This window comes from Aptenodytes patagonicus, chromosome 11 (genome assembly GCF_965638725.1).
Source record: "Aptenodytes patagonicus chromosome 11, bAptPat1.pri.cur, whole genome shotgun sequence".
NCBI classification, from domain to species: domain Eukaryota; kingdom Metazoa; phylum Chordata; class Aves; order Sphenisciformes; family Spheniscidae; genus Aptenodytes; species Aptenodytes patagonicus.
Genome location: NC_134959.1, coordinates 20,022,518 through 20,046,059, shown reverse-complemented (window position 1 = coordinate 20,046,059; position 23,542 = coordinate 20,022,518). Strand labels below are relative to the sequence as shown.

Below are 23,542 nucleotides of genomic sequence, written 5' to 3'. Positions count from 1 at the left end.
ATTTTTATTGTTGGCTGAGGTGGATAGTTAAAACTAATGAGCTTCGTATAAAACCAGAAGATTTGTTCTGTTACTATGAAATTTGAGAGGACTGTGCTTCAGAATGCTAAATGTCACGTCATCTGATATCTAGAATAATTCAGTGGAAAATACGCAATGTTTGGATGTACGTGCTGCCTGGGCCTATAAACTTATGGTATGCTTATTCCTGTATTCTGAAGGAACATAGTGGGCACTGACCTATTCTGCCATGCCAAAAAATTATTAATCTGGTAGCAAGAGTATAAAGATGATTTTATGAGAAATGGTTAGACAATAAATTGTGATAGCATAGGGAAAGATCTTATTGATGCAAGAAGAAAACTGTAGTAGTCACTCTAAATGTGACTCTTTCTCTAAATTCAATTTGATCTTTTATATTCACAGCACTTTAAATACAGAGGTGGATACCTGATTCAATTTTGCATGTCTCTTAACTTGCATCTAGAAGCATAATGAGAAACAACAGAATACAACTTGACAGCTGCAGTGGTATATTAGCTGAAGGGTTGTGACTGGCTAGTCTTTTCCTAGTCTGTTTTACACAGTCATTTTGCAAGTCTGTCACTGGCCTTGTGAGAGAAATTATCTCTTTTGCAACTTTGGCCAAGTTTGAGGGCAAGACCCTTGAGGGGGCTTGGCACCCCAAGGCATAGTTCTTCAGTTCTTGACTCTCAGACTGGAATCCACAGTACTGAGTTAGGCAGTAAGCTTCCTGTATATATGTGTGTGTGTGTGTGTAAACTTCTCGGAGAGGAAGGTTTCTTGAGAGGAAATGCTGGACTTCTGAGATTGTGGACCAAGGCATGTCCAAGGTGTATCTTGTGGATCTGGACCTTTGTCTGCCTGGGACTTCTGTAAGTGGCACTAATAATGTGCTCTTATGAGGATGTTAGGAAGATAAAGGCACAAAGAGGCTACTTGGTTGCTTTCAGGAGGCTACTAAAACCCCCACAAAATTCATAGGTGACTTTGAAAATAGTGCTGAAGAAAATAGGAGTAAGAGAAGCAGGCATATGGCTGGATTGGGAGAAGAGGAAGCAGCAGCAGGTAGTTTCGTCGGAAATGATTGTTGAAGTTACTTTCAGAACCGCATAAACTGCAGACACTTTCAAAGGCAAAGTGCTTTTGCCACTTGTATTATTTTCAGTTAAGGACTTTAAATCGTTCTTTTCAATGCAGATGTGAAAGAAAGCTAAGGCAAAATTCTTTCCAAAATATAGGAGAGTTTATAGGAGGGTACAACATTATGGGTTTTTTTGGTGCTTTAGTAAGTTTTAATAAGTGTAAGAATGAAGGGTTCTGATATTTGACTTGTGTATGCCATTGCTCTGGTCCATCTAAGATCTTGCAAAACTTTATAGAGATATGCAGTATTATCACTGTTTTTACAGTTGAGGAAGCAGAGAGCCTTTCTGTTCTCTAGGAATTACTTTTGATTTATTGCTGGAATTACACATTGGTGGATTATGCAAGTGAGCATTTCTGGTTCTCAATTATAGCAGTATATTTTTGGTTTTAAAAAAAGGCTAAACTGCGTTCTCGTTGAACTTTTTTAAAAGTTCAAAGTAACTACAAGTAACAAACACTTGTAGTTACTACTTTTAAACACATCACATCTGTTTTTCTCCCTTCTCTTTGCACTTACAAGAGTGTAATATCTTAACTTTTTGGCAGCGTTGTTGATTTGTGTTATAACAAAAAAAGAATCAGATGTATTCTGACTTTTCCTCAACCTTCAATTTTCTTCTCAAAGATAAAATTTTTGTTGTGCTTCTGCATTTTAAATTAACTTAGGTTATAAATGTTAGCTTAGGTAAGAGGGCAAATTAAAATTTCATGTTTACTCTGAGATGCTGAAGAATCAGAGATGCTGAAGCAGTTGTTTTTACTACTAGCAGCATCGGTACCTAATCTGCCTCTTCTGTTTTGGGTGTTGAAAAAAGATGTAACTTAAGTTCCTGCTTTTAGAGTAAATGAGGGGAATATCAGAAGAGATGATGTAGTTATCCAAAAGCAGACAGGAAACTTGGTTTCTATAATACTTCCAGGAGGGCAAAATTCCTCCATTATTTTAAGTAAGCCCTGCCTAGTTTTGTTTTCATAATAGTATGCTAATGCTGAGTCTAAAAGACTTACCAATTGACTGAAGCTTGGTGAAAAGGGTAAATGAGAGAATGAAGAGTAGTGAAAAATGAAAATTTTGTAAACAGGCTTTTGTTGAACAGCAAAATAGATTAAAAGAAACTTCTGTGAAACACTTGAAGTATTTTAAAATCAATTAACTTTGAATTATTTTAATACTAATTTGTGGTTTTAAGTGTTTTACATTATGAAAAACTGACATACAAAAATGTCATTATTCAGTTTTTCAGATGTATTAAAAAATAATTTAAACCATGTTTTTCTTTCTTGCTTGAAGGCAGTAGAGGAATATAAACAATTGAAGGCTGTACCTTAATAACATTGAGATCTGTTTAAAAAAAAAAAAAGTGCCGAGGGAAGTAGATTAGTCTCTGTACATGCCAAGCATGAAATTTGTATGTAGATAATTGAGATTGCCTAACAAAATGTACCTTTGGAAATAGTGCTTCACATAATTTTGTGATGTTCCATCTGGAAATATAAGAAAATAGTTTAAGTTTTAGTAAAAAAAAAAATCATTGTTATCTGTTCTTCTGTCATGTCAGGTAAGAGTAGCCTTTTCCTGGCTGATCCATAAATTAAGAATAATGCTCTTATGGCTGTTACTACTTACGGCAAAGTTAACGAGACAAAAGGAATTGCTTGTAAAAAGGAAAACAATATAGCCTTGGGGAATTACAGCTTTTGTGCTACGCACTTTGATTCATGTTCCTAAAAGGTCTCGATCATTTCCTTTCAATGTGTGGTTGTGAAACTTCACTGCATTACTGTAATTACATTCCTGAAAGGAGTTCAAATGTAGAAATTAATCTGTTCACTGCGTCCACTGGACACCAAAAAGATGTGAACTATCTCATGAAGGTTGAGAGCTGTATAGGGTTCCGGCTTTTGGGCTTTTGTTTTTAGCTGTCTGCTAGTCTTTAGAGTCAGCTCAAGGCTGGCTTCTAGAAGCCCTTTCTGCACTGCTGTCAGGCAGTTCTGCTCCAGAAATGCCTGTCCCTGGGAGGCAACCGTACCACCATTGGAGAGATTGCTGCAGAGCCAAAGACTGGCTGTCACTGTGAAGCTTTAGCTGGGAATAGTATTGACAACAAGCAAAACTTTCATTTCAGCTTTTAATTGACTGTCATAAGTAAATTCTTGGTACATAAGACTTTTCTTTATACTCTTTTTATGTGCATATGTGTCAGATTTTATTTAAATAATTTTATACACAATATTGGAATAATCTGTTACATTAATGCACAGCTTAAAACAGTTCTTATTTACACTGATCACAGAAAGACAGAGGAATGAGGACAAATACTTTACATTCACCATCTTTATCAGCATTTTAAGTATAGTTAACCAGCACACATCACACACATCCATATCCATATTTATAAGAAATGTAGTTGTTTCTAATTACACACATGGGCATGTAGGTGTCTCCCTTTCAAAAACAACAACCAAACAAAAAACTGAAATGCCATTTCCCCCAGATAACCAAAGACTTACAAAAAAAGGCAATGGACCTGCAGATTGCACAATTAATGGAATCAGGCATGGAAATGTGGTGGCTGTGTTTGGACACTTTTGGTCACTGGGGCGCTTTGGAGAGTATTTTTACTAGTGGCAAGTTTTGAACTCCCATGAAAACTTATTCCTGAAAACTGCAGTGTGATCTCTTGCTTTGGAAGTAGACCTACTGGACACTAATGCATTTGGTTTAATGTTAAGTCATCTAACAACACAAAATTGCAGCCAAAGGATGCTCTGGATTTTTTTGGTTTTTTAGAATATAAATTCAAAACACATGACTTCCTTTTATGACATTAAGGCAGCAATGGAGAATATTGTGCTACAATGTGCATTTAGCTGTAGATAATGTATTATTCTCCTTTATCACATTTTTACATTTATAATCAAAGGCCAACATATTACTGAACTAGACTGCTTGACTACAAAATCTTATAATGGAGAAATAGGTCTTGTGTGATAACCTTCTTACATCAAAGTTGAATTTCTCGCCTTACAATATACATTTATATTCTATGAAAATTAAAAAAACTGGTAAAAATATTAAAATATTTCCTATACAGAGGTACCCTTATCTAAGGTAAAGTCTAGTCACTGCTATAAAAAGGCATTAAAAATTAAGTAAAACACTGGTGTAAACCAAGTAAATGCTCACTATAAAGCTTTTATTTGTAAGGCAAATCTTCATCAGACCTATTAAAAGTTATTTTCAAAATGTACTATTTGGAGTTTCTCCCTTTGTAACTGATACTACCCGTAGCAAACAAAAGCTAAGTCTTGCAGATAGGCTTGCAGAGAGTGCAACATAAATTACAAATGCAGGTCACCTGCAAGTTTGAGGTACTTGGCAGTGACCAGAAACAACATGACACCTTTAAAAGAGAGCCAGCTTAAGGCTTAGTAATTTTCTTAGTTCACTGAATTCATGCGGTTCCCTTGTTAAAGAAATTAAGCAACTTTTGTTTAGTACAACAGCTAAAGAAACCCCTTTAGAAAGGAGGAAAGCAAAGCACACAGGTGGCCCAATCTTGCTGTCAGTGCGTAGGCAAAAAAGGCCTGCTGTTCTCAACGTGAAAACTAATGGCAGTAATGGTTAACTTACATGACGGCTGCACTGCTGGACTGAGACTTAAGCCTCTCAGTTTCTCCCCTTCTTGGCTCCATCCCAACCACTTGCATCTGGACACCTTTGTGTTCTTCTAAGGAGGACAGTTTCACTGAATACAATTGTGATATATGTGTTACTTATAGTCTTCTGGCTGTCTTCTGTTTCTCTGTGTGCTTCTGCTAGGTCGGTCATACAGAGATTGCAATTTGTCTAAACATACTCTGTTTTTAAATGCGAAGGAAAACTGATCAAATTCTGTACTTAAAAGCAGCTATATTACACTGTTACGTTTTTCTGCTGGTTGAAATGCCTTTATCTGCCATCTAGTTCTCTGTAGTAGTCTCTGATGCATGTAGATGCATCTAAATTCAGTCTCAGGCAGTGAACAGTACCACTGTACAAATTAATCACCAGCTGAGGATCTTGGTCCTATGTGGATTTAGTTTTTATTAGGAACAATGTGCAAAAATCTGAAACTTTTTGGCCTAGGAAAAGTTTCTCTGTGCATGGCATGGCTTACAAGTCTTGTCATTCCCCGCTTAAGCAGGCAAGACCAAGTAATTGTACATCTAATCACAGCTAAGGAACACATGCATGCCTGCTTGGTCAGTCTGAGTTGTCTTGGCTGATTGTCAGCAAAAACTGTCCTTTCAGAATATGGATTAGAGGGGGGCAAGTGCTTGGTGAAATGTTCCAGTTGAAGTCTGAGTTACAACAGGTTGAAACTGCTGAAGAAAAAATATTTTCCACAGCACAGAAACACTCAAACATGGATGTTTGAGGTACAACTACTCCCTGTATATGATCGTCTCTGAAACTCGGTGATGGAGGATCACAGATGTAACAGGGCTTAACTGAAGGCTTAACTTCTGTAAATTAAGTTCTAAAAAGATTTCCAGACTGTTTTGCAGTATCCTGTACTAGTGTACCTTTTTCCTAAAGGAAGCCAGAATGTGTCTGGCTTTCTCGTGTACCAGCTAATAGTTCAGTAAATGAAGATCTGTAATAATTCAGGTGTCCAAGCAGCTCACAGATTCAGTCCTGTATGGTGATTTCTGGCCAGCTTTACTTATTTAGTCCATATGCTACTTTCAGCTTGTATATAGATATGAACCTAGTAAGGTCACTTCAAGTCCTGTTTCTGACTTCTGTAATGTATAATAAACAGTTTAGCTTCGTATTCTAACAGCTTAACTTTCTACCGATTAGCTAGGTCAGCCCACAGTCACCGACAGGAACGTGGGTATGAATCAGAGGAAGGTAGACTGAAAAAGTGTTTTCCTTTGGAGGAGACTTTCTGGAAGTGTTTCCAGAAGATCTGTCTCCCTGTACTATAGCCAAAAATTCCAAACTTGTTCAAGGGTCTAATCTGAAACATCATGTTGGCCTTTAAATTAAGGAGATAGAGTTCTTGCACATGAGCTGATCTGTGGACCATAAATATTCTCAGCCCTGAGAAAATAAAGTATATTAGAACAAACATATCCTATTTTACTGCTCTGAGAGGCTCAGAGTGCACACATAATTTCTGCAGGTAGATTATATACTGTCATTTGTTGAGCTGTGGTGACTGTCTTATCTCTGAGTCCTTCAGGCCCATTTTAAAATGTTTTAACGGGGCACTGCAAATAAAACATTTGTAAGTCTCATCTCTTTTGAAATCGCTGATCTATGGTTTAAATTTGGTTCTTAGGAAATAAATTCTTAAATGTTTGCCAGTGCCTCGTGAAACTTAGTGAATCAGTCCAGGATAGGAATGAAAGCTATCTACTCCCATAAAAGCAAGTATCCGCTAATTAATGCTGTATGAATCGGAAGAACTGCAAAAGAGACATTAAAAGCAGAAGAACTTTCTACGTGGCCTCCTACAACCTAACAGGACAAAATAAACTTAATTCATGTCAAAACAATAGCGTAAGAAGTGGATATATATACAAAATGTTTGGGTTTGACCTTTTTAAATAATAGCATTTAAATGGTATTTTTCTGAGAAGAAATGACCAATTATATGGAATTTCCTCTGGGAAAATTACATACAACATACATTGCACGTGCAGTTAGGGAACATGTACAATAGTAACAGCCAAGTATTTCTCCTATGTTCTATATTTAAAATATCGTGTTTGATCCTGGATTTCCTGCAAAATCCCTCACTATGGTAAGATGTCTTTCAAGTGTTGCCAGGGTGTATGCCTCAGGACATGACAGAACACAAGAAGGACTGACAAAAACCATAGAGTTCAAACAGGGGCTGAACACTAAATAGCACTAGTGCTTTTTGGACTGTTGCCCATGAAAGACCCACTGTTTCTACCAGAAATTGAAATCTCTGGAGTTTTAGTAATGTAGCTTTAGAACAGTACCAAGTATATGAAGAATTATTCTGCTGAATGACAGCAGGAAGAGTACAAAGAAAATGGAGGATCTCTTTCCTTGGCGCCAACTAACTTTCTGTGGCTTGATGAAAAAATATGGATCACAGGCAGGTCTTTTTCATTGACAGGAAGGAAGGTCAGAAGAGAGATGCTAGTGTATGACAGCTGCTTCCTTTATCAGATTACAAAAAGGCTTTCAAGAAAATATTTTCTAGAACTGTCAGATGAGCTATTTAATTGCTTCACTCAATTCTTCCCACTGGCTTGTTACCAAAACAGCCAAAATAATTGGCAAGCAGATACTGCATCTTGAAGAAGCTTGTATCAAAAATTTTCTCCTTTTGGAAGTGGGCTGCCTACTCCATCAGCATATACTTGCCATCCCACGGGGATATCTGGGAGAGCACCAGTCCCCAGAGCAGGTCTGTTCCCACAATAGGTATAGCTGAGGGAAGGAGTGACCTGCGTGGCTGAAAATTCAAGACTAAGTTAGAGGAAGACTTGCAGTTAAACCACATGGGTATAAGGACCTGACTGGGTGATTATTTTTTTTAAACTACAAGTGGTTGAACTGAAGGGAGATGAGTATCTTAGTGACATTTGATATTTTCCATATTGAAAATGTATTAGGCAGCTCAAAGCAGGTGCCTAAGAGGAGCTGGGTGCCACAGCTGTGGCTTGTTATTGGGCTGTCTGCACCATATCACTGAGTCGAGGAAAAGAATATAACCCGGTCTTCACAAAGGTATTTGTCATTTGAACAGATGCTAGTTTGTGTCTAAGGGCATCATTTATCGTCCAAGAGGCATGAGGTAGTTGAGCATCTTACTCTGTGGAGAATTGAAGACTTTGCTCTTCATCTCTGGGACAGAAGTTGTATTATTTTTGGGGAGACTTCCTTTGGGCAACCTCTTGAACTTAAAGCCTAGCTGTGCAGTCATGCAATCTGTATTATCTTTCTTTTTCATTTGCGTTATTCATGGTAGTAAGAGTCCTGCTTTCTCCAATTTGCCTATTGTCTTCTGTATAGATTGCAAGTTCTTTGTCTATAAAACCACAGAACAGGATGGCAATAGTGCAATGGAGTCCTGAGCTATAAATACTAAACTAAACCTAAGAAATTATACAGTAATAGAAATAAAAATAATGTAGTAGGTAATTGCCTTGAGAGTTGGTTTTAAAAATACAATCAAACCCTAACATGCTGGGAAAAGCTGATTTCACTCCCATGTTGAGATAGCTTTGCTTCTATTTCAGAGCTGAGTGGTGATAAAATGTAACTTTTCCTGCATGGGTTTTGCTGTACGGATGGTGGTGATGGGGTGTGTCACAAGTGAACATTGATGCAGGTTGTTAGCATTCCAATCATGAGCAAACCAAACAATGTATAATGTGACAAGCTATTAAAGCTCCATGTTAAAGAGCCCCCAGGAGTTTCAAAACTTGGTAATTGTATCTATGCTAAGAAGCTTTTGAGCCATGCCTAGCCAGTATCTGAAGCAGCTGTATTATTGAAAAGTAATCTTTGTAACAATGAAAAGATTCTCATGTAGTTTAGCAAACAATAAAAATAGGATTAACTATGAAGTTGGTGGGATGGCTTTTTTGAAGCCCTCAACATATTTTCACTGTTGGCCTCTTGTGTAATTACAGAACTAGAACCGCAACATTTGAAATTCCTTTATTATTGAACTGTATTTAATAACAGGGTTTAAACAGCTATTGGCCATCAGCTGGGCCAGAAAATGACTTCCTTTATAATTAGAAGAAGGTATCCTTTGGGTTTAAAACCCTGTTTAAATAAAACTACTATTTGTCACAGAGACTCTTTAAGAAAAGGACAATACTTGGTGTGTTCCAAAGTATTGATTATGTTGGAGGGAAAGGATAAATAAGGAGAGAAATTTCCCTTCCGTTATTTTGAACATAAATCAATGTTAAATGGAAAAGGCCAAAATCGCTTGGGACTTTTAAATTGGGCTATTTTTAAAAAGGAAAAAAAAAAAAAAACCCTCAACAAAAATAGTATTATAAATAAAAAAGCTCCATCCTTTTAAATGGTCTTTTTAAAAAGAGGAAGCACTGCATACATTTAAAAGACAAGCTGAATGGAACGTATAAAGGCAAAACAATTCAGAGGTAAGGTCCAGAGGTAAACTCTGGGCTGGATTCAGCTGAGAAGCTACTGCCTCTGAAAATTACTATAGATTTAGTGATAAATAAGTACAAGAAATAACTCAAAGCTACCAAATCTAGTGATCACTGGGAAGATACTACAGTGATAAGTGACCACAGAAGAACAACAGCACCCAAATGCAGAGTTTGTTCTGTGTCTTCTACCTTGCATAATGCTACCATAGAGAAGAGCTGGAATAGGCTTAAAGAGCTGAGTATGCCTAAAATATCCTTCTAAATTATTTAACACAATCTTACTATGGTTTGGTAGGTGAATCCAGGTTAGGTTATAATAATAGCATGTTCACAGCAGGAGAATAAAGCCAAAGTTTGGTATTTTGGTGCCTGTGGGTAGATTGTGTAATTCTAAAAATCATTCTCTCTTCCTATGTATTTTACATTCTTTATTTGGCATAAAATACAATAAAAAGATGAAAGTCTGTCTATTTGCATGTAACTTTCATACTTAGCTGAAAAAGTCTGTGGAGTATGGATCATATGATAAAGCCATTTTAATTGTTGATATAAGGGAATATATTTTTCATTAAGTACAGTGTGGTATTAAACTATCTGTACTTAGCTGTAACAGGAATTCTGTTCCTGCTGCTCTTCAGCTTGTATAATTAAACTGGATGGAAAATGGCATGGACATATACAGACAACAAAGACAACGTTCTTCACCAAGAGAAGAAACTGATAACAAACCACTGAAAATGAAGCACTGAGTCTTCACTTCAGAAGGATGCAAACTCATATCCCAAAGGATACTATGGCAAGAAAGCTAATGACATTAGTACATAGTTAAAGTTGCTCTTTCCTCATAATGGAGGTGTACTCTTTCCTTAGATCTAAGAACGTTCAGGTGTTGTTGGTTTAAAATAGGTCGTGGCATGAATATCTGAAGTAATTATTACTGTCAAAAAAGTTTAATTCACTTCTTCACGATAAAAGAGCATTTAACTTATGTTGATTGCTTTTTTTTCTCTGCTCCCCCCTCCTCCACTTCTGCCAATAGCAAAACTCACAAGTTTTGGTCATGTAGGGATCTCATGGCACCAAAGGATGTAAGAAAAATTAAACGGAGTCTTTAAAGATCATTTGAAGCCAAGTAATTGAAGGGAGGCATTGAGAACAGAGAGCAGATGTCTTCCCTCAAAGAGTCAGTAGATAAGCTCTGAGCCAGCTTGGTCCAAGCGTAATCGAGGGAGTTTTGAAGTTGACTTTTCTGTATTCCCAGTTTAGCTTAACATATTGGCTTTTTCCTCAGCCTGTTGGTTGTCATATTGTTAGCCAGTGTTGAAGCTGTAAGGGAACAGAAGTAATTGTTTAATAACATTATTGATTCAGATGATGATAGTGAGAGATGTTTTAAATATGTTAGCTGACAAATCTAGAGTTACAAAGAGGTTGCAAAATAACGGATAGATTATAGCTAAATTTCTGTGGATTCCAGTTTGCAGTGAGAAATGTGCTGAGTATAAAGGCTATTTAGTCAGCTCTCAGTTCACTTCTAAAATTCAGAACTGCCAAATGTATATGAGAAGAAAATTTTTGTACTGGTTTGGTTATGGTAGTCAGTGTTTTGTTTACAAACTTAAACATCATGAACAAATCACATATGCTTTTGCAGTAACAAAGCTATTCCTAGCTGTTCGTTGAACCCAGCAACAAATTAATATGCCGTAGTGTTTGACATGGTTTGAGGTATCATTAGGAATTTACTCCCGAGTACAGTCTTTTCTAATTTAAGTGAAATTCATTTGCTTCCTTTTTGCCATTATAGATGTGGGTTCAGAAGACTGCTACTGTGTAGGAATGGCTGCTTATAGCCCATGCGCACAGGAACATCTGCCTCTGGAAAAACCAAGTTATTACTTACAGCTGGAACATTAAATCTTCAGAGAGCTGAGGGCAGGAATAGGGGGAAAGAGAAGGCAGGAAGAGGTGCTGTGCTACTACATGTTCTTGGCCACATCAAATAACTTGTGGTCACGAAACAGGAAGCCTTTTCTTCCTGCTTCTGTTCTGCATCCCATAAATCTACACTTGGATTATTTCCTTTAAAATTAAAAATTATACTTCAAACAGTATTTTTCAGAGTAAGCAAAATGCAAATTTCTTTTTTAATACCAACATACAAACCAACACTATAAAATCTGGGTCATGTTTTGAGGTGATATGCATAATTCTAGTTGCTTTCAACTTTGAAGGCAGAAAGCGGTCCAGCATGCATGCTGATAAGTGTAACAAGCTTCATATTTGCATCCTTTTTATCTGCTACAAAAAGGACTTTATTTCAATAAGCTCATTTTATTTGCTAAAAGGAAAGCAGCGTTTGGAATCCTGTAGCATATTTTTCATGGCTGCTTAAGAAGTCTCCAGCAGTGTTTTCAATCAACTGTAGGCCTGTGGGGAAAGCCTATTCCATATAACCTAGTGCATTGCATCATGGCCATTATGTCTGAGCTCTGACACTGGATATTTGTTTTGCTTTTTACTATGTGTTGTGGTACATAATTGGAGTTGAGGAAACATGGCTTCAGATTGCTGTGCAATAACTGAGGGAGAGGGTATGACCTGTTCAAATGCACACGATAGTTTGGGAATACCCTCATCTCTTGGTGAGATCTCACTATATTCAGATACAAGCTAAAATACTGGATTCAAGTGATCTGTAAAATTGTGGGTTCTGCTTAGTTGAGGAAGGAAGGTGCCAAAAGCCTTCCAACAGAGTTGATGCATATGGTACTGAGCCTCCTGGCATCTTGTCATGCTGGCAGAAAAAAAGAACCACAGACTTGCAAAGGTATCGACTATGAGGAGATTGGTGCAAACCTGTTGTTGCTAAAGACACAGGAAAGGGTTGGTATCAGGAGAGGAAGCATGGTGAAAGGAGTACAAACCTTAAACTGCCTGACATTTCCTTGGGCCACGAGTTGGTGCTCATTTTCAGGTGTGATGCAGTAAGCTAGTCTCTAAACCAGATGGGAAGAAGAGGAAAAAAGTCAGCCATATGAAGTGGGATTGTCTGTAATCCCCAATCTATAATGGGGAAGTAGCATGAACTTTATTTAAAACGGTAACTTAAATCTTTAATATCACTGCATCATGTGCCTTTAACTTAGTCACTGAGAGAACGATCTTATTATAAGCCCCTTGGTATTAGCCTTTAATATAAGAAGCAACAGTAGAAAGTTTATGCAAATACTAAGTCCGAATGTTTAGCAAGTGCATCTGGAAAAGAACATCAGGAACAAGTTGGTATCACAGGCCTTACATCCCCTAAATTCACACTTTTCTGTTAGTGCTGTAATGAGGTTGACTAGTCCCAGTGGGAGAGAAAGGAGGTACTGACTATTTCCCAGCTCATCTCCCTTGTCTACCCTATGCTGTGCCATTTGGGATCACATGTAGATTTTTGTTTATCGTGAACTTTCAACCAACTTAAGGAGTTCCCATTAGACTAAGAGCATACCTTTCCCCATACTTTTAAGAGCCACAATTTAGGGCATTGTATCTTATGATAGTTACTTGGATGGAACATACTAGCCTTTTGCTATATTTCTCATGGAGAGACTGAAGAGTTGCTGTCTAACGGAGCTGTGAAAGACAAACCAGAACTTGCTAACACTACAAAATGAATGAGCAAATGTGTGTTTGGCCAAAGGCTTCTGCATCCCTATATCTGTAAACTTGTGCAAGCTGGCAAAAGCCTGTTGGGCCAGTACAAATTATTCTTTGACACTTAGGTGCTACTAGAAAATGGGTTTGTAAACCCCCAGGAATGGAACAAAACAAAGGGCTTATAGAATTGCTGGAAATGAGAGCTAGAAATTGTGCACAATATTGAGATGTTGGAGCTGATGAAAACACCCACTTTGGGGTGCCTTTCTGAGGTGAACGTTAAGCGAGGTGACTGTAATGTTTCAGAAACAAGGCATTTATCCCTTTGGGCCTGCCAGGTCGATGCGAGTGGGATGCGTTCTATCTAGCTAAAGGGTGAGATCTTATTTTCTACTTAATTCTCTGTGTGGTGGTGGTTCAGTGATTTGCCTAAAAGTGTCAATATATTGCTACACCATTGTGTAACTCTAGCTCTAGGAAAGGAGAGCAACAGAACTAGGTGTAAGTCAGAGAGTCTAGATTAGGTTATAAAATTATGACATGTGATGGGACAAAAATTGGTGCTGTGTAGTGGAGAGGAGTCTTACTTCTGAGCACCGTTAGAGGTTTTAAGACTGTAGATAATTTACTATGACAGTGATGGTAAAATTAATGTGATGGTAAAATTAATATGATCAGTGAACCTTAATCCTGTGCTGGTTTGAACTGATAAATAAAGAAAAGCACAGGGGGGTGAACTGTAAGGAAATACGGATGCATTTTTTCCCATTGAAGCAGGTTCTTTTAAATAGAATGAATATATTAATATTACACACAAACGTATAAATGAAGTTAAAAGAACACTATTAAGGTTGCAATATTAAACTTCTTGCTGTTAGGCAAATCATTAGAATAAGATGGTCACAAATTGTTTCTCCCTCAGTTTCTGCTTCATTCAGTGCACAGACCAGGCGTATTATGCATGAAGTGAGTTTATGTAGTGCAAGATGCTGCTGTCTAGTACCCTGGTTCTTTTACTGAAGCACTTAAAAAGCAGTAAGCTAGATGAGACTATAAGCGTTGCCTATTTCAGAATTGTTTCTTGATTTCCAGATCTATTTCAGCACCTTGGTCTACCCTGAATATTCAGTTTCTTCAAGCATTCTGATGTTAGTGATGACCACAATAGAAAGATCTGCATTAATTCTAGCCTTGGCAGAATGTTGAAATAATTCCAGTAAATAGAGGATAAGAATGCATATTTGACAGAGAAAATCAAATACGAAGCAGCTGCTGTTGAAGACAGAATACTGCACTGAATGGAGCTATTGCTGTGACCCAGTAAAGTATTTCTTCTGTCCTTTCTGGATGCTCGTTAAATGAACAAAGGGCATCCTGAACAGAGGGCTACTTTGGGGGCACATCCCACCCTCCCAGCATGTGGATATGTGTTTAGAGACTCTTGTAATGCTAAGATAGGAGAGGTCCGAATTAACTTTGTACATATAACAGTTTACAACACTCCAGTGTAGAGTGATAAAGCATACCTTGGACTGAACTCTGTTTAGATAGAGCTGTGTGAAGACCATACCTCAGAGCTGAATATGAAGATACCATAATTTCTATATTTTTTGTTAATAAGGAAAAAATAGTTTCATCGTTTGGATTAATTACATGCATCAAATATCATTTTTCAGAATTATTATGGTGCTTTCTGGAAAGCTAATTTCTATCTAGAAATTCAAACAGCATGCAGTAATCCTACCTCAAAACTCCAATCCATCTGACAGTTGGATCTAAAAGGTCACTCATAAGTAATAAGTTTCGGGAGTAAGAGAAACAGACTACCAACTTAGATCCAGCCGTTTCATTTCATAGCAACATTTCATGACATTTTATTAGCATTCCACTTACTTCTTTAAAGGTCCCACGCACATTCATAAATTTATAGATAATATAGGCAGGCACAAGCATCATTGAAGATAATGCTATTCCCCAGCCAATGCGATTTGCCCAGAGAGGGAAGGTATAGTCATCATAGGTCAGAGGTTTGAAATTTATTACGCTGACTATCACGACAAACTAGGGAAGAAAGAATAAAATGAACCACAGTTTTGAGATGAAGAAACGTAGTGGAAAACCTATTTCATGTGTTTTATTAGGCAGCTACTCTAAGGTGTATTTCAACCCAGCTTTACCATTTACCTTCATCCTATTTACTTTGTGCCTCTTACTGCTTAAACTGTTGAAGTTCTTGATGCATTTACTAGTATTAACAGCTCATTTTAGCTACTCTGGACACAGATTATTTGATATTTTGTTGGGAAGATCAGGTGGTTGTCTGGTACTGCCTCATTTATGCTAATGTTACAGATACAAAACAGGGATTCTGTAGTCAAGAAAAACCTCTGCAGGGTCTATTGTTTTTCCCTTCTTTGTTTCCCAGAAGCATTAGGCTTCATTTAGAAGTTTTGTACCCATTTTTCAATGAGAGGCATGATGCAAACTCTAGTATGATACATTTACTGAGGAAGGGTCAAGTAGCCTTAAGGCCTGGAAAACAAAGTTTTTTGTTTTTTTTTTTTTTCCTGCTGGTGTTACCCTGTCCACTACTAGATGCAAGAAGGAAGGAGTGGGCACCACCCTATTTCCCTCCTGTTAAATCCATATGGATTGTGTAATATGCAGAGTTCCTTGATTTGGTTCTCTGGGTCTATACATTCTGCTCCATATAGCAATTTCAAATCTGAGTATTTTGAGCCTAGGGTTTCAAAGGCTACACAAGGAGAGTAATGGTGTGGGTTAAAGGAAGCTGATAGTGTGAAATCCCGTTAGAAAAATACTAATTCCAGTTTGAGATTTTTCTTGGGATGATGTACACAGCTGCAGACAGTATGGAGAGAAAGCTTCAAGGAGATATTTCCTAATACCAGATACCTGACAAACCCCAGCTTACCTTTATCTTATAGAGAATTGTATTTATCATTAGGAACTGCTGTAATACAATACCAGTCCCAAACAAGGGCCACCTTGCACTAAGCACACATGGGATTGTTAGAGCAAGAATTATACTGAAGTCTGACAATTTTATAGCCTTTTCCAAATTATCCTAAACTATATATATCAAAGAAACTATATCTGATTTTTTTTATTTATTTGTATTTGCTATGCTTATGGTCTCAGTCTCTTCTGGTGAGGCAGTTTGAATGCTTCATACAGGTGGTATAAAAAATGCTGTTTCTTAGATCAAGTGACCAAAGTTCTAGAATTTATAGTTTTAAATTATGTAGGCTAATGGTGGACTACTTTTTTCATGCTAGTGACCATCTGTATAGTTTTCATTTATAAATTACTAAGTTAAACCATTTTGGTCAATTTCACATAATTTGCTTTATTTTCTTAATGTACTGAATAATAAACCCAGAAGATAGGCTGTAAGAAGGTAAATTGTATTTACTTTTCCCCTGTAAATCAAGATTGTAATGTCCATGTTGCCTTTTAGAAAATTGAGAAAATGTACAGCTGTAACAAAACTGCCCAATGTCCCCTACCCAGTGTGATATCATTCCCATGGGTTTTAAAATACATTGGTACCCAGTAATTAAGTTGGTATGTTCCAAGTTTAGCACTTCCAGCTGGGAAAAAAATTGTGCATCATGATGGCTGAAAGATGCATTAGCTACAGATTCATTCCGACCTTTATGTTTATAGGCTTCAGTAGGAAAGTATTAGGGCCGTTTCACCAAGAAATCTTAAGCTGCCTGAAGGTTAGACTGATAATCACTTCAGCTTTCTCTAGAACTCTGCTCTTTGTAAAATTTAAATTTTCAACAGTCTCCTAATGTGCAAAACCTAAGGATGCTTGGCACAGCATTTTTCTGTTCTGCTTGAGTCAGCCTGTTTGAAGTGCTGCAGGATATAGTTCCATACAAGCTTCTTTATAGAACAGTGTTTAAAAGGATAATTAATACATGCTTGGTAGGTGCTTACTGATGAAGTGGGGCCAGAAGCTTTTATATTTAAAAAAAAGGAGTGGACCTGAAGGCTGTCATAAAAGCCTACCCGGTGTATCTTTGGAATACCAGTACTGCTTTAAGAATGCACAGCTTTAATGCAATTAATAGTCTCCTAGAATTATACCAAGGTCAAATTTCCATATTATTCATCCTGACCTTTTGATTTACAAATATGCATAGGAAAGGATCCCAATATAAAACTGTAGTGTAGTTCTGAATCTAACCTTTACATAAAGCAACCAAATTCACACTCTGGGATTTTTTTTCCCCAAATGTAACGAAGCACTTGTTTTTCACATCAAGCAGCTTACAAGGTATATTTAACACATCTCTTCAGCTATGTTTCACATAGCTAATTACTGGATGTAGTTGCATATTAGCTATTCTAAGGTGTCATTCCACCATTCGGGAATCTTGGTATCCTCCAGTGAAAAATAAATTCTTGCTAACACAAGCTCTTATCCCTGGTTAGTTTATTTTCCCAACAGAATGATTTATGTTTAATATGCATAGATGCTGGGGGGACAGGGAGAACACTGCCTAAGTGTTCAGTGTTCCCTAAGAAAAGCTGCTTTCTTTAAATCCTGCTAAAGTGAAGGAACAGAAGATGACCACAGCCACAATTAGCTTCACAACTGAAATGTATTATACAAAACATAACCAATGCCATTGAGGAGAAAAAAGAATTAAATTGGGGTGTCTTCTATTCATCCTGATGACATCAGGCATAGCAATGAGTATCTTGCTCTTGGTACCTATTGTATATTCTAGGAAGCAACATACTAGCATTCTTTCCATGATGAAATAAGTATCAACACTTACCAATAAAAAAGCAGGGCTAACAAATTTCCAGCACAATCTCCAGTAGAGGCCTGGCTTGAAGCCCATCATTTGTTGGATATCTTCACTGAATCTGTCCACACCTAGAAGGGATGTGAACATCAGACTGGTGTAAATCTAAACTGATGAGATGCTGACATACCCAAAACCATCTGCTTTTTCAGAAAGCAGACAATGACGACTTCCAAATCATAAGACATATAAAAGCATTGATCTCTTTTCAATGACTAGATGTGTCTTTAACGTCACTGTATCCAAGACTCAAATGCCTGTGAGCACTTAAGGTCTGTTGCAAATAGCATTACCATTGAAAAGTGACATTTCACAAATATCTAGAATTTAAGTTGTGAAGGGGACACACTATTTTTTTTTTTTTAATAGTTGTGGACTATTGTAACCTAATTACTCAATACTATTATGAGTACGCTGAAGGAGAACACAGACCCTTACTCACACAAACTGCTTACTGATAATGAGGTAGATCCATATGATTCTTAATTTATCAAAGGAGACTTATTTGTTCCACTTAATGGCATACTTTACTCATCTTTCAGTGTTTCACTAAATACCACAGTATATTCATTATATCTATGACAAATGTAATTTCATCTTTTATCACCTTTGCAAGGAACTGGGTAGATGCTTCTTCTGTTCAGTGTATGTACAAAACTACATTAGCTAGAAACAGGTGGCCTTTTTTAGAGTATCCTGTGTGTTTTTGAAAATTAATAGTACCAACTAGAATTTTCTAAAATTGTTACCTCTGTATGCATTTAAATATCTAGTAATGTAGCTGTTGTAGATACCTTAGAAGATACATGATCTGTTCATGTGAGTAAAAACCAAGAGTAGTCAGAAATTTTAGCTGCTGCAGTAATTAAGATGGCAGAGGATAACATGAAAATCATTAAATGAAGACGTAGGTCAAAGATAAGTCCTGCTAATTGTACCAGGAATATAGAATATGGGTTTAAAAACATGGATGGCTTGATCGCTAGATTATTATCAAAACCTTGATAGTAACATACAATATTTCAGTATAAGACTTTGTATATTAGCATGCAAGAAGCGATGTACAAGATTTCTATTGTCAGGAAAACTATGTAACAGTATTCGAATCAAAATCACTCAAATATTAGCTACCTGCAGTGGGATTCAATGCAGTGCAGAAAAATGGAGGCATCAGAACAAAGTGTTTAGCAAGTGACATAATGGCCAGAGGGGAGAAGAGCTGCAAATACCCAGTTCTCAGTTTGTAATATTCCTTGAATTCATCTAGTCTTAGATTTTGTGTGTGTGTTGATGCGTGTGTGTGTTTAGTACTTATGTCAGTTGAAGTATTAATAGCTATAGAAACAGTGTAAATAGTTGCAGTAGAAATCTCTTCCCACAGCCAATGCAGAAAGGAAGGTCCTCTGACCTTGTTGACTCCCCTTCAGAAACACTATCTAGACAGTGACTTCAAAATCGGAATAGGTCATGCTGTGCAGACCAAGGTGAAAACAAAAAAATCTGCTGTCCTGGGTTCCTCAGGACATACCAAATTCTGTAATAGTGAATAAGAAATAGCATTTCAGTCAGTGCCTTTTAATTCCCTGTGGGTTTTATGCATTTAAGTAAGTGTTATGAATTCTGTGTCTGAATACCTTAGGAAGGACTGCACAAGTATAACGTGCTTTCTGTGAGTGGCACTAGCCTGATCTAGCTAAATATTTTGAGTAGTCTGCAAGGGTATGAGTCTGTCTGTATGTGAGAAATCTATTTTTTTTTGTTTTACTCTAGTAATATTAATTCATGTTAACTCACATGCTTTGCGCTTTCTGGAAATACTCTGGTCTTCAGTGGGACATTTTCCATCTTCAGTGTTTATTGAAACATTCCTGCATTAAGTAATTTACTACAATTTACTCTGCAAAGCAAATATGCGTTTTGAAGTGACTGTAAAATGTCCATTTGAATGGTAGCTTCTTCGCAGTTTTTCTTATTGATTCTATTCTGGTTGGACTTAGCAGTATAAGGTATCTTGCAAAAGTTTAATCTAAGCCCATGCTATTTCCCACACTGTATTTTAGAATGGGATGATTATCACTGATATAAAAATGGGGAAAAAAATGTCCTTCTCTGTTTTCTTTACAAAGAAAGCAATGTCTGACTTTATGCCTTAGAGACATTGGCTCACGGAGAAGTAGTTCTCTCTAGTGCAATCTTCCATGTCAGACTACTAGTCTGTAATTTGTTATACTCGATGTGCTCAGGAAGTTTACTTTTAATCCTGAACCCTATTAGGTAAACAGCAGAAATGCAGCTTTTTGCCATGCATATTTGTTTGTTAGAGAGGATGTATAGTTTACCATAATAATTATTTCTCTTCATGTGAATTAGTTCAGTAGGATTTATTTAATGTATTTAATGTAAATAATTAGGACAGCTTGAGTTAGTCCTTTACGTGCAGCCAGGGTGTAACTTATTTACAAGGTCTGGACATTTGAGTATAAGCTTCTCTTTGATATCTACCCCCCCAATATTATGTACAGGTGAAGCAAAGTAGCCAAAAGGATCTGCAAATGCTCTTTAAATTTAATCTAATTCTATTTGCAGTGCCTTCTGTGAACTTTAAAGTGACTGAATTTCAACTGCTATGAATACTGAGTGAAATTTATCATTGTGTAGAAGGTCAAAGACAAGGACTAGATATCTCCAAAAATTTTATTCATAGGTTTCCAAACAGACATACCCAGAGCTTAAATAGTGCTTTGTGTTCAATTTCTACTGAAAATGGGGGATAAGTAGTCCGTGCTCTGACTGCTTTTTCAACAGCATGGTTTTTCAATACTATATGTCTTCAAATATCCATTCTGAGAATCAACCTGTAAAGTAGGACATAGCTATAGCCACAGATGATGGTACCTGTAGGGCTTAGGTTTTTTTTCCAGTTCTTAAAAGCATTTACCCAGGTTTTTTTGTGATTCTGTAGGATAAACTGAAACTGTGGGTGGCTCATTTAGTTACGGGAAGGGACTGGTGTACCACAAACAAAACTCTAGATTACTTACTGGAGACCTGGTGTTGAATATGGAAATGATCTCCTTGCTTTTCCAGTGAAAAACAAGTAAGAGATAATTACAATTTATGATCAAATCCTGGTTAAATACACTGAGCCCAAAGAGAATTTCAGTGTAATTTCTGAACTGATAAACACTGCAGCTGCCTGAGAATGTCTCCACTGTAATGTTCTATTAAATGGCAGAGGAAATTTGGCCCATTTTCTATGTACATAATATTGTGTTGTCAAGGGAATTAAATCAATATGCAAAAAAGTACAGATTAGGAAGAAAGTGAAAAGTAGATTTGGCTATAAATGCAAGTTACCCTCCTCATATTGGGACAACCTTCTTTCACTTCAGTGATGCAGAGATCAGAGTTCGGATAGAATGGAAGTCTACATGTTACCGGTACCTCCTGCACCCGCTGCCTGCTGGACCTTTAAAGTCATTTTGCTGTATAGGCTCAGCCAATGGCTTCAGAGCCACTCACTTGCACAGAAGCCCTTGAGCACGTCTTGGCCCTGAGGTGAAACTGCTAAACTGCTCAGTGGCTGAAATAATTTGTGGGCATGTTTCCAAAAAGTAGTGTCATAGCTCCAACAATCATTTGGATCCCTACAAGCAATCTTTGTATGTGTTGCTTTCCCCTCCTGTCTTGTCTAACTATGTGATGTAGAGTATTCTTTTATATGCTTGGAATTTTTTTTAATTTGAAAAGTAAAAATCAGTAATAATGCCTTTAATGCCATACATATGATTTAAATGAATCCACGAAATCAAATGAACTACACTGAAATAATACAGTAGTAAGAAAAAGGTATATTGAATCAATCTTCAAGTTATTTTGCACTTAATTCCCTTTCCCTGTGAATGTTCCATCACTGTTTGTTCCCCCCCACCCCCCCATATTGAGCTTTACTTCTGTGGATGTGCGTAGCAGTGTATGAGCTCACACAGTTTGTATGCAAATGAAGAGTTGTAGTGAAACTGCTTCATTGGGCCATCTTATATTTTGGCCCTTGGGAATTACAGTAAATCACAGAACCATCAAATTATTCCTGTTGGAAGAGTTCTTGGGAGGTCTCTAGTTCAGCCTCTTGCTCAAATCAAGGTCAGCACAATTTAGAACACCTTTCTCATGGCTTTGTCCAGTTGGGTCTTGCAAACCTCTAAGAACAGAGTCAGCAAGCACTCTCTGGGCAAACTGTTCCAATGTTTAATTATCCTTACACAGAAAAACTATTTTCCTCCTTTCAATTTGATCATGGTCCTCTGTCCTGCCATTGTGCACCTCAATGAAAAGCACGGCTCTCTTTCTTGATAACTTCCTTGTAGGTATTAGAAGGCCACTATAGGGTCCTTCCTAAGCCTTCTCCAAGCTAAATAAGCTCAGTTCTCTCAGACTTTCTTCACAGGGCATGTGCTCCAGTTCTTGAACATCTTGGTGGCCCACCACTGAACTCTCCAGTTTAACACCACCTTTTTTTACTGAGGGTTAAAAACAGGACACACAATTCCAGATGCAGTCTAACAAGTGCCAAGTAAGAGAATAATCACTTCCTTAATCTCCTGGTTATGCTTCTGTTACAGCTCAGTATGCTGTTGGCCTTCATGTGCTGGCAGGTCACTCTTCTGACTTGTTTAGCCTGCTGCACACATCCCCAAGCAGCTCTTTGAGTGCAAGTAGTGGGTCAGAAGAGTGTTACTTCTCGTTTGTCCACCTAGCATCTATGCTAAGAAGTTGCTTCTGATACCTTCATCTCTAAGAACCAGGATCTGATCTGGACACTTTTTTAAGTTGCCTAAAGAAGGCTTCTTCCGCTTCCTTACCCTGATCAGGTGCTCTGTAACAATATTCCCCACAATGTCACCCTTGCTGGCCTCTGCCCTGACCCACAAGCACTCAGCCATCCTGTCATCCATTCACTACATTTGAGTTGCTTTTCTGCACATAAAGATGTCACCTGCCCCCTGCTTCTGTCCTAACAAGCATGTATCTATCAAATGCAGAACCCCAGTCATACAAGCCCTCATCCAGGAGAAGATGAGCAAAGACATTGTTTTTTCATGCAGTTCAGCGATCGTTGGCGTTGGGAACATGAGAAAGAAGGGATAAAAAGAATACGAAAGCCGTTGTGTGGCATTCATTTGCAAATCCTACAGAGCACAGAACAAGGTATCTGTTGATTAGCCGTGTAGTGAAGTAACAACAACTGTCCCTTTTTGTTCCTGAGTCTCCTTTCTAACTCTGGAGCAATATCGATATTCGTTGGTGGTGACTTTCACCTGGTGGCGGTAAGGGAGTAAGCCATACCAGTACCATTCCCAAAGAAAGGCAGCTGTGCTAGTGTAAAAGCAAGCAGAACAACAGTAGGAAACATTTCCCCACCATGGCAGTGCAGTAAGCTCTCCAAGTTGGTTTGCCCCATTTGTATTTACATTCTGTGGAAATGTGTGCATTCATACTTTGTCTCTCATGCCAGGCACACATCCATACAAAAGCATCTGTGAGCAAAGATGAGTTCCAGCAGTCAGTACTTGGTTAATTTCTTTCCCTTTTGCAAAATCAAACAGTCGACCTTAGATTTTTTTTTCAAATCAATGCCCCTTTTGGTCTGAAATTTCAGTCTAAGGGATCTTTTTTTGGAATGATTTAAGTAAATGAAAGCAATGAGATTA

At 37.5% G+C, this 23,542-nt stretch overlaps 1 protein-coding gene across 2 annotated transcripts in view; it reads right to left on the bottom strand.

Annotated features, from left to right (window-relative positions):
- Positions 1-10,485: 10,485 nt before the first annotated feature.
- SLC6A2 (solute carrier family 6 member 2) overlaps positions 10,486-23,542 on the bottom strand; it is a 74,212-nt gene continuing 61,155 nt past the window's right edge. For both annotated transcript variants that reach the window (XM_076348917.1, XM_076348916.1), the window contains 4 exons: positions 17,802-17,902; positions 14,878-15,045; positions 12,264-12,335; positions 10,486-10,662 (listed from right to left, as the gene is read on the bottom strand). In XM_076348917.1, the coding sequence (XP_076205032.1) occupies positions 10,639-10,662; positions 12,264-12,335; positions 14,878-15,045; positions 17,802-17,902 (365 nt within the window). In that variant the 3' untranslated portion in view covers positions 10,486-10,638. The remainder of the gene's footprint in view (positions 10,663-12,263; positions 12,336-14,877; positions 15,046-17,801; positions 17,903-23,542) is intronic.